At 36.7% G+C, this 11,852-nt stretch overlaps 1 protein-coding gene across 1 annotated transcript in view; it reads left to right on the plus strand.

The window, feature by feature from the left end:
- TTC7B (tetratricopeptide repeat domain 7B) overlaps nt 1–8,150 on the plus strand; it is a gene marked incomplete at its 5' end in the record, with an annotated part of 43,100 nt that extends 34,950 nt beyond the window's left edge. Inside the window, 4 exons of the mRNA XM_009702376.1 lie at nt 123–180; nt 4,668–4,740; nt 6,014–6,174; nt 8,030–8,150. Of these exons, the coding sequence (XP_009700678.1) occupies nt 123–180; nt 4,668–4,740; nt 6,014–6,174; nt 8,030–8,150 (413 nt within the window). The remainder of the gene's footprint in view (nt 1–122; nt 181–4,667; nt 4,741–6,013; nt 6,175–8,029) is intronic.
- Nucleotides 8,151–11,852: the final 3,702 nt, after the last annotated feature.

An 11,852-nucleotide genomic window follows, 5' to 3' on the forward strand; every position in this document is an offset into this window, starting at 1 on the left:
ATGCTAGACTTAAAGCTGCTGCGCAACCATTTTTTCTGTCAATGTATTAAAACTTCTTGAATAAGCACGCGGAATGAAATCTCTTGATCTTGCATGTCACTGATTAAATATATCCTTTTTAGCATCTTTGCGAGGGATGCAAGAGGTCTTGCAGAGAAAGGCTCTTCTTGCGTTTCAGAGGTGAGTGGGTGTTAATATTTTCATTTCATTCTGCTACATGTAGTGAAAAGCTTTTATTATGTGTTAAAAGGAGGGACTTCTGAAAGATTGTGTAATGAGGATTTCACCTCTGGGAGTCTCCCTTCATGAATGCAGAATGTATTTCTTTAGCATTTACTTCATCATTTTCTGTCAGAAATACCTGAATTGATTTCTAAGGATTTCCTTTTATTTAATTTTGAAGACATTTGTGTTGCTCTCTTGTATAAAATATTTGTTCAAAGGAGTATTCTGTTCTGATCTAGAAGGGAAAATCATGTGATGCAAGGTTTCAAGTCATGGTTCAATGTGATAGTGTTTCTGGAAGGGTTGGTAGCGGATCAGATTGTATAGCAGGCTTCTGCAATTATCTCTGTAGAGGCAGAGCAATAATTGAGGCCCTGCTGCTTTGGATGAGGGGCGAAATGCAGGTAGTAAGGTAGTAAACTTAGGGGGAAAGAAAAAATTCTACCTGCAGATTTAACAGCACAGGCAGTGACAACGCAAATGCCCCATCTTCCAAGTGCCTTACACAGAAATAATGCTGTTGCAGATGACGGTAGTTCATTGTCAAGGATTTGACTCGGCAAACAAAATGCCAATAAACAGGTGAATGAGGATATCTCTACCCTAATTACAGAAGAAACAAACCTTGATGGCAAAGCTGGCAGAAGTGCTGCAGCATCTAAATATGTTTATATACCCTTGAAAACCCTGCTTTGGTGGGATAGGCCTAAATGCTTCTGGGAAGCTGATTTATGCATTAATGTGAATACAAAGTCTAGGATTTTTGTTGGTGACTGTGTCTGAGGGGACAGGGTTGAAAGTGTTTTGCAGGTAACGTTAGAGTGAGGCTGGTATGTATTGGTTCTTCCTTTTTGTATCTTACCTTAACTATTCCTTTGTATGTAAATATGTTTTAATATATCTCTGCTTTTCCTGTTCCTTAATGGTTTTAATAGTGTTTTTTTATTACTGCAGCATTCCTTCTCCATGTTGAAACTGAATTTTCTAACTCCTGATTTGTACCTCAGTTCCTCACTCATCCCTCTTACCGCTGACTTAATCACTGTTTCAAAAATACTGTGCTAACTGTTTCTCACCATTTCTACCCATTCACTACTTTGAGATTCTAATGGTGAATTGCTTGCTTCTGCTGATTCTTTGAAACAGCAAGGGGTGAAATGAACCATAACCTGAAGCTAATCCATTCCAGTTCAGCGCCTGCTGACTCTACCTTCCAGTTTCGTATAATGATTCCCAAAATTCATAGAGCTGTTCCCTGCTATCAGTCTGTCTGGAAAATTTCTGTTTTCTGAGGGTTGAGGTTGTGCAGTGTTTTAACCACCCATAAATATGAGGGTGCTTTTGTAGGTAGCATACTGCTTATTGTGGTGATATTCTATTAGGTTGCTCTAGAAAAAGAAGAAATTATTTGAGTTAAAAGAGAATAAACAATACACAGTACGTTAGGAGAGCTATTTTTCAAACGATATTCAGCTTCCTATCACTGCAAAACTGCTCTTTCACACACTATTCAAATATTGTTGTTTGGTTGTGTGTTATATCATCTTTCACTCAGGAACTTTTCTATTTTATTCTCTACAGCTGAACGATAAGTCTCTTGATACCTTCTTAACTGTTCAGTTTCAAAGACTTCCTAGCAGCCTTCTGAAAAGATATCTAGCATCTCTTCAGTGAACCGTTACAGATGTCCTTTAGCTGTATAGTGGAGCTATATAGTACTGAGTGGAACTTCAATTTTGTAGTGATATGGAGATTTGAAATATTTGTGCTAACTAGCAGAATATAACTTTATGCACAGAAGGTCTTGGATACATGAGGATTAATTGCGTTTGCTTTCTAAGCATCTTTCTAATGCTTTGGGGTTTTTTTTTTTATTTTTTTTTTTCCAGTTGATACAACCTCCTAGAAACAATGTTTTGTATTTTTAAGTACATGTTCCAGGGTATTGATGGTAAGCTACATATTCATCTTTTCTGCTGGCCTTTCTCAGAATGAACTTGTACATAGGCTTTTAATTAAAGTATCTTTTGGGGGGGTTAGTAAATGTGCAGCGTATATGCTTTGAAAACTCTAGTAACTTGCTAATATTGCTGTTAGTGACATTGCTGATGTAAGTAGCTTGGACTCTACACAGAATCTTGAGTAGAATAGTTTGGCCCTCAAAAAGAACAGAGTTTCTGCATCTCAAAAATCCCATAGCTGCCTTCTTAGAGAAGGGAAAAAGTGTGTTTTGAAAGATGATTGTTCTGCATATTAACATGTTTCCCCACTTGTGTTCATAGACACTCACACCTGATAGACCAGCTATACTGGAAATACACTTCAATGTGGTTGATAATGTTGCTGGTTCTTTATGTTAGTAACATAGGTATAGGATGGTACCAAAACTTTTTTTACCACAGAGAGTATGTTATGCTCAGCATGCAAGAGTCATGCTCACTTTCTCTTCCTACATCTTAAAAATAAATGTTTTCCAGGAGGTGGAAGTTGAAATTCTCCATTATCTCCTACACAGTTTATAAAACGAGCAGCTGTACTGGACTCAGTATTTTGATGTGTCAAGTTTGTTTTGGTTTGGTTTTTCGTGACTTTTTTAATTGCTTACCTAGAGGACCAATTCCTGAAGAAATACAGGTCCTGAAGAAATACAGTTACATTTTGGACCCTTGCCTATGCCATATTTCAAGGCTACCAGTTTGTGATAGTGGCCATTTGAGAAGGTGCTTGTTGCTGTCTTCGCACAGTGCTGAAGGGGTGTTTGTTTCAGTAACTTTTTTTTTTGTATTTTGGAAGACTTTCAGTACTTTTCCTGTGGTTGGTGTGAATTGAAGTTTCACGGAAGTCATGAAATGGTTGATAGATAGTAACAGCTTTATTCTTTCACTAACTGAAGCTTGGGTGACTGAACAAATAATCTCTAAGTTAAAATCTCTTGTTCTCACTTAGTCTTACTTAATTTGTGAACTTAAATTTTAAAAAGAACTGGTCCTAGAACCTGTTAGGCTTTATATTTGACTATAAGCTCCAATTTAGAGGTAAAGTTAACAAAATATGAAACTGTCCCCTAATAACTGTCCCCTAACTGCTTTGATATGTGTTGGGTGTAGTTACTAAATTAATGGAGCTGTCTCTTTGGGCTTGGAAAGACAGAAATGCAGGAGTCAGAAGCAGAAGGTTCCCTTTTTGGTTGTAATGACTTAAAGGTCAATTTTGTTTGTCCCTCCTGATGGAGACAACTGATTAGATGTTCTGAAGATGATTATTACATATCCTATTTATAAAATTTTTTTTTGTCTTTATGCTCAAGCATCCCACCCAAAAAGAACCCTTATCTTGCAGCAGAAGATTGTATGACAGGGGAAAATAGTAGAGTGTATTACACTAACATCTTCTGTAGGATAAATGTCAAAATGAATAAGACAAAGTGTGTGTGTTTGACCAAGACATTAAAAACAAACAAAATTTCAAAAAAAAGATGAAAAAAAGTTATTTCTTTGTTTTGGTAATTTGGGTTACTTGAAACAGCAGTAGTTACAAATGTTTTGAGAGTGAATAATCACAAAACACTGATGCTATTGGGTAGCTCAACATTTTTTGTGGACAGAAATTATATTTCTAAAAAGATCATCAGCATAAACTTCTTCATCTGAACTTCAAACATAGGTTCATGATGAGTCAGATCTTATGTTGCCTTTTACTATAATGCTATGATAAAGAAGCTGTTCAGCCTAGATTTCTTTTACATTGCTACATAACAAGATGCTCTGCTAACTTAATCTCAGAGCAACTCAAAGCCCAGAAGTAACTGGCTTCCCGGGAGGCTTAGTATGCTGGACTGAAAATGTGCTTAAATTTGGAGAGTCTGCAGGATGAACAAAACTCTGATCTACTTTGTTGCTACTCTTCCTCTTTGAGTTCTGTGCTTCAGAACCATTCTGGTCAAGGTTGGTGTGATTGCTTGGATACTTCTTGTGCAGATGATATAATTCTTCTATTTGAAGGCATGTTGTTTTGGGGGATTTTTTTGTTTGGGTTTGGTTTTTTCCTTTTTCTGTAAGAAAACTGCTTGATGAATTTTTATTATAATTGTTCTTAGATAATTACTTCTAGTGTTCGTTTAGGAGTGTATTTTAATTGAAGAATCATTTTGTATTGCTAATTTTTAAGATTTATACTGAAATTACAGAATTAATTTCTATTAAAAATGACTCTTTAATGGCCCAAAGTGCTTCCTTTAAATCAAGGATGCTTGAGAAGATTGAGAGAAGTCACTGGAATGAACACTACTTATATCAAAATATGAGCATATGTGTGGTGAAGAGATCTGAATATGGATACATGAATATATATATGCATTTGTGTGTATGTCAGCCTGTATTAACAGGGGAAAAATTCACTGATTTTTTTTTTTTGTTTGTTTGTTTTGTTTCTTTGTTTTTAAGGGCTCATAGTTTGTCTCCAACGGACCACCTGGCAGCATTTTACTTGGCACTGCAGCTTGCCATATCCAGACAGGTTAGTTGTGTTTTAAAAGTGCAGCCTCACACTGTCATATGAAGATTAGAAGTTGTATCTGTTGGTGGATACTGATGAAGATTTCTTCAGTAAACACCTGATTTTTCCCTGTCCATATACGCATATGTATGGGAAAAAAACCCGAAAAAACTCTCTCTGAACGCCTTTAGTCTTGTACACTTCTCCAGAGTTCTGCTGCAGTATTTCCAGCTCTAGGATCAGGAATTAAGACGTAAGTCATTCAATGAATTTGTTTCAGCATTTATGTTGCTGGATGGAGAGGAAAAAAAAAAGTCAATTTTTACCCTTTTTTGTTATTATGTGTAATCTGTGCTCAGACTAGTTATCTGAACAGTGGGATTCTTGAATCTAGTCTTTAATGATCTTCACAGTGCTTAAATCTTGAGTATCTGCTAAGATCCATACCTTTTCTGAATACTTGTAGGAGATTTGGTTATTGTGAACAAAACTGCAAAAATGTGTGTAAGAAAACTGGAAAATCTTTTAAAGCTATAAAAGAGATCAGAGCTCAGTCCAACTTGTACAGCTGTTACATTTAAGGGATTTAGGATTCTACCATATATCACATGAGTTTGGATAATGTGGAACTGCTTTGTATGTGTCATGTTTGTTTTAGGAAGCTGTCTTGAGCACAGTAGTTTACATACTCTAGGTGACTACTTTTCCTTGCTAATGAGTAGCAGAGACATTGGACTATGTCACATTAGAGCGGAATGGATTGTCACTTCAATAGCGCAAAATATTTTTCAGTAGCAGGCTATAACTCTGTGCACCTGAATTCCAAACTTCTCGTGTTGCTTAATTAAATTTCCTGGTTTTAATACTTAGTGTACTTATTTTGAGCAAAAGCACATGGAGCTGAGGAGATGATGAAATTCCACATGAAGAAAAGTTACTGTTGCAGTCTAGCTGTACATTGTAGTTAATGTATTAAAATATTTTCAAAATCATACAGAAATGCAAACAATACTTGAAAAAGAATAGTAAGTGAATATTTTAAAGGGCTGAATGGAACTGTTTTATTAAAATGTGTATCTTATTTTCAAGGGTTGATATATTATTTGATTTTTACTGTTCACTGCAGAGCATCAGGTCCATTTTAAACTTCTGAGTAGTGTCTTACAGGAGTCTATAGAATTCTACATGGTATCCAGGTGAATATTTTGCAAATTTTATGGACATGCAATCAAGTAATAGGCAATATTTCTAATAGTGATGCTTTCTTTTTCTGCCTTTTTTTTTTTTGAATCAGATACCAGAAGCTTTGGGTTATGTTCGTCAGGCTCTGCAGCTACAAGGAGATGATGCCAACTCTCTTCATCTCCTTGCTCTCTTGCTATCAGCCCAGAAACACTATCATGATGCTTTGAATATCATTGATATGGCCTTGAGTGAATATCCAGAGAATTTTATGTGAGTGAATGTCATGTTTGCTTTCTATGCTTTCTCTCAAAATTACTTTTCTTAGATTCTTATCTCATTCATTTCAAGAGGGGATGGATTTGAAGATTGGTCTGGTTTGGTTTCTCTTTTTTCCAACAGTCTTCCCCCTTGCCCATTTAATAAAAAGCAGACTTGCATTAAAGGCTTGTTAAATAGTGATTAAGGATTTGGTTTTGAAAGGGAGGCTAGAGCTGGAGTTCATCCTATTTTGTGTTTTTCTACAGACTCTTTGTTTAGATAACTTCTCCATGTTGCATGTTTTAGAGTATTTTTCTATCTTCTGGTTTTATGCAATATTCTAAGAAAGATAAACAGGACTTTACTATTAACTAGGATGGGTTTATCCCATCCTAGAGATCACTCCATTCATATTGTATGGAATCTATTCTGTAAAATACATCATAACAGAGAATCTCCTCTTTTGCCTGTACCAGTCATCTGAAGTTGGCTGATGGATAACGAAACAAGTGAATAAGGAAGAAGCAAGTTTGGTAGATGTTCTCTTGTTGTTTAAGAAAGAAATAATTCTTTGTGTTTATTCTTCAGTATATCTTAAAATATTTTTGGATTTTGTACTTTTGTAAGTTGGTGTTTTGTTTTGGTTTTTAACTTATTTTCCTATTAAAATCTAATGAAAGACTTTACAGCAAAATATCTCCAGGACAGCTTCCGTTAACTTCCAATGTTCCATTCTGATGCTTTACCAAGAGTCACTAAGGTTGTAATCCATAGTATTAGAAATATCTTAAACGCTTATTTAGACAATTTTTGGGAGTATCTCAGTCTTAACTTTTAAATGAGTGACCTGTATCATAAGTTGTTACTGTATGAATATACAAGGAAAATATGATTTCTTTAAGAATTATTAGTTTGAAAATAGAGACTGTAGTGTTTTTCCTTCCTGTTCCTTCATGCTTTCTTTTGGCTGTCTATATGAGGTACTGTTGCCTTTTTCCTCATAAATCTGACTAGGGCCTCTGTTGATAGCACCTCTCCTCAGAACTTCTGTGGCTCGCAGCCAGTTCTGTGCAACTGCTTTTGTGGTATTTTACTGTTTTTCACTTCCTAGTTTATCCACACACGTATCTGTTCTTATTAGCAGCTTCCACGCATGTTTCATGATTTCAGATCTAGCGATTCCTTTCCAAAACCTGTCTGTGCTTTCCCCAGGTCTGAGGGATCTGTCAGGAAGTCATGGTTTGAGAGGCAATTGAAGTATCAGCTACCTGATTTTATGCCCTGTTATTGTTAAAAACAAGTATGTTCAAAGCACCATGATCTGTCATCTTCTGTGTCTTCTTGTTTCATCTTCTGCCACTTAGTGGCAATGTAAATGACAAAGAAGAAGCTGTTACATGTCTCAGAATAATCGTAGTCTAGAAGGAAGTATTTCTGCAACTGCTGTTCTCCCTATTGTAATAAGAGAACAAAGGATCATTCAATAAAATGTTTAAATTTACTCTTGAGTATTCAAAAGGTACTTATAGATTTTTCACATATGGTTCATGGCCTTTCTGTACTTGTTTATAACTGCATCTTGTGGTTAAACATGTGGCCTGAGTTGTTTCAAAAAGTACTGATCTTTCTATTAATATATCTATGTATATTAAACATGTGGGTCATAATAGTGGTTCTAAATTGTTAGTCCTGTTGTATAATACAAGCACCATGGTGATACAGTGTACTATGTTACAAACTACTGGTACAGATCAGGGAATTTGAGAGGAGTATCTTGGCAGTAGGAATCACCATCAGATGTGGCAACAATTGCTGAAGAATCCAAGGTGAAACACAGCTATATGTATCTCTAGACAGTCTTTTAGAGTCTTGTTTTTAGTGCTGTCAAGTTACTTCTGGTTCCTAGAGAAGTCAAGGATATGATTGAGATTCCTTGTGTGCTCTCTGCAATTGATACTGACAGCCAGACAGAAACATCTGGTCAATAATACAAATTTGGAATGATTCCTTCATGTAACTGGGTTATTTTTGCAAGGATTTATCAGTAAAACCTCAAGTTTACAATCTGTTCTTGCACAGTATATGTGGTGCTCTTGAAATGGTTGACAAAGTGTATGTGCATGTACATAAAATGCAAAACACAAGTGTGTAGTATATTGTTGACTTCACTTTCTTTTTCTGCAACTTCTGTAAACAGTACAAACTCATGGTACTTCCTAGCAGACTGAAAAGAGATCCTTTTGTGTTCCTCTAAGGCTTGCTAATTTTTAGATATTCCTAAATGTTTCATTATTCACCTATGGTACTTTATTGGCTTTTATAAACACTTCAAATATCATCATGTTTTATGTTTCAGTTATGTCTGCAATCCCAGTAAGCTAAATAGTACAAGACTTTTCTTGGTATTCTCTGTATTTCTGTTAGAATCCATTATCTCAGCCTTATGCAAAATGATACTTTGGTGGCTTTGCAGCATAATAAATCTCTATACTTGGAAAATATTAAAGTAAAACATAGGGCTTGTGATTTATATTATTTCTTATTTCTTTTACTGTTATTCTTATCTGTGTATCTCTGTATACTGTAATTGCATTGCTGCATTGAGTGCTGTCCTGCCCTGTTTACAGCTGTATGTTCTTTTTGTTTTGCTTTTCTTAGAAAACAATCTAAATTTTCAGAAGTTTATAATAATACATCTTTGTAAAATGTCAGAGGTTGCAAGGAAGCCATAGAATACACTGAATCATGCTGAGAAGTGGATGCTTTCCAGCACTCTTCTGTTGTAATCCATTAGTAAATATGTTATCTGTCAGTTTTTAACACTTGAAAATATGATGCGTTCCTAGAATTCATGTTCAGTATTTGAAGCATACAGCAAGCATACCTTTGTACTTTAAACTACTGTTAACCTTCCTGCACTGTAAAGCTAGAAAGTTGCTGAACAAACATGGCCAATCAGATAACAATTTTGCCCCGTGCACCTCTAGGTCAGTAAGAGGAAAGAAATTCCTCAGAGCCAAAGAATTCTGTCCCATCACTATCTAAAGGAGTGGAAGGAGTGAGCAAATGTCACATTGTACTGTTAGCAGCAAAGTGTAGCTTTTTCTTTGAATAGAGATTTGGTTGTTCTTCCTGTGTTTGTTATATTGGCAGAATAAATATGCAGTCTGCTCTGGGACCTTAAGGGGTATTGGAAAAACTAATGGTGAAAATCTAAGAAACCTCTAAAAGTGCAGTAGGTACGTAGTAAAATTTTACTGAAATAATCAAAATGTAAGATATTTGCTGAATATCTATAGCACTATCAGTTCAAACTTTTTGTAAATTTAAAATGCTACTTTGTAACCACTCTACTTATAAACAAGTTAGCTGTGTTTTTCAGAGCAATACAATCAATCTATTTTTAAATGCTAGCTAACCTTTCAAGCCGCCTTAAATCTGAGAGTGCTTTGATCCGGGGACAAAAAGATCTCTAGACGAAAGAGTACTGAACAGACTAAGATTACTGAAAGTATTACAAATACCCTACTTTGAGATGGGGGGGAGTAAGATGCCAGCATCAAAAAATCTGAGTAGTTAATCTTGGTCAGGTCCTACTGCATTTGAATTCATGTAAAGTTACGCTGGTTTTGACCCCACCTTTCATTAGAGAACTTGTCCCTGTAGTAGAAATGTGAAGTTCAGCTGTTCTCCAGCTTGGACCCACAGATGATGCAGCTCAGAGTCCTAACCATCAGGCTATGAGGGAGACTGGGTGAGATAATCCATTTCTCCTCTTGAAACAGAAGCAGGGACATTCTGCCCTGTATACAAAGAGACTAGGCATGAAGGACCCACAATATATCCTAAATTACTAGAGTACTTAACCATGAGGGAGGCTTGGTAGGTTGTAACTGCTTGGGTTTTCCTTTAATTTTATTTATTTTAATCCAATGATTGCCTACTCTGGATGTATAAGCAGTCCCAGAGGTGTGCATTGCAGTCTGAAGGTGTATTCAAGGTGATGCAAGGTAATGATGATTGTGTTGTATTGGTTCATATTGGGCTTGTATATCTTATGCAATATATATGGCACAGTTGTATGTGCGATTACCTGAGGAACCTTATTTACAAACTCCTTTCCATGACTTTTTCGTGTCTTTATCTGCTTGTTATGAGGAATCTGTATCTTAGTGGTCTTTTGAATGATATGAAATCCTGAAGCAACACTTCTATCAGTTTCTACTTCATGGTTAGTTGAAAGTAGATTCTCAGTCAAGGGAGACAGAGTTAGGTTTCTTAATGAAACACTTGCGATATTGTTTTCCTAGTCTTAGCTGTTGGGGGTTCCCTCGTTATTTCAAGTGTTGGGGCACTTAAACATGAGTATAGTGCCTGAAATTAGTGTAATTAGGCAAAATAAATAATAAATATTAATTGCTAATTTTATGCTGAAAATTGAACTGCAATGGATAGCAGCTGACAAGCTTTTAAAGTAGCAGAAGTGCAGAACAGCAGATGGGTTATTTGAGGAGTGCAAGCATGTTATTATAATGTTAAGTACACTCAAAAAGGAAAGACATATGGTAACAGGTTTGAAGACAACTGAAGACTAAGTTCACAGTTTAAACATTTACATTTGTTGAAGTGTGATGGAAATTTTTTTTTTTCCAAGAACATTTCACAGAAGCATCAGACCAATATGTCACTCCTCTGAAAACTATTAAATTCTTTCCTTCCTGACCCTCAAAGATTCTTTGAGCTACAGTAGATTTCCCAGAATCGCAGAACCTTTTAACATCCCTCTCAGTTCATTAACAAACTTGTTTCCTTCTGGGAGTCGTCCAGGTGGGCAGAACAGAAGAGCTCGTTGGTACATGCGGTGTATGATGATAGATACACTGACATTTTGTGGGACAGGGATGTATTTATCAATTAAAGGGAATAGGCTACGCTATTCTCTTTTCCCAAGGTCAGTTGTAGTTGCACTACAGTGTGTGATGTTGGCTGAACTTACACTTTTTTTTTTTACTTCCTTGTTAAATAGAGCACTGGGAATTATTCAAGGAAAGGGCAGTAATATGTGACTGGACAAGAAATAGGGATCTGCTAGGCTTGCCAAAATCATAAAATCATAGAATGGTTTGGTTGGAAGGGACCTTAAATATCATCTAGTTCCAAACACCCTCACGTGGGCAGGGACACCTTCCAGTAGACCAGCTTGCTCAAAGCCCCATCCAGCCTGGCCTTGAATACTTCCAGGGATGGGGCATCCGCAGCTTCTCTGGGCAACCTGTTCTAGTGCCTCACCACCCTCACAGTGAAGAATTTCTTCCTTATACCTAATCTAAATCTTCCCTCTTCCAGTTTAAAGCCATTGCCCTTTGTCCTATCACTCCATGCCCTTGTAAAAAGTCCCTCCCCAGCTTTCTTGTAGGCTCCCTTTAGGTACTGGCAGGCTGCTATAAGGTCTACCTGGACCCTTCTCTTCTCCAGGCTGAACAACCCCAACTCTCTCAGCCTGTCTTCATAGGAGAGGTGCTCCAGTCCTCAGATCATCTTTGTGGCCGCCTCTGGACTCACTCCAACAGGTCCATGTCCCTCTTGTGTTGGGGTCGCCAGAGCTGAAGGCGGTACTGCAGGTGGGGTCTCACCAGAGCAGAGTGGAGGGGGAGAATCACTTCCCTGGACCTGCTGGTCACGCTGCTTTT

Source organism: Cariama cristata, unplaced genomic scaffold (genome assembly GCF_000690535.1).
Source record: "Cariama cristata isolate BGI_N322 unplaced genomic scaffold, ASM69053v1 scaffold5686, whole genome shotgun sequence".
NCBI classification, from domain to species: domain Eukaryota; kingdom Metazoa; phylum Chordata; class Aves; order Cariamiformes; family Cariamidae; genus Cariama; species Cariama cristata.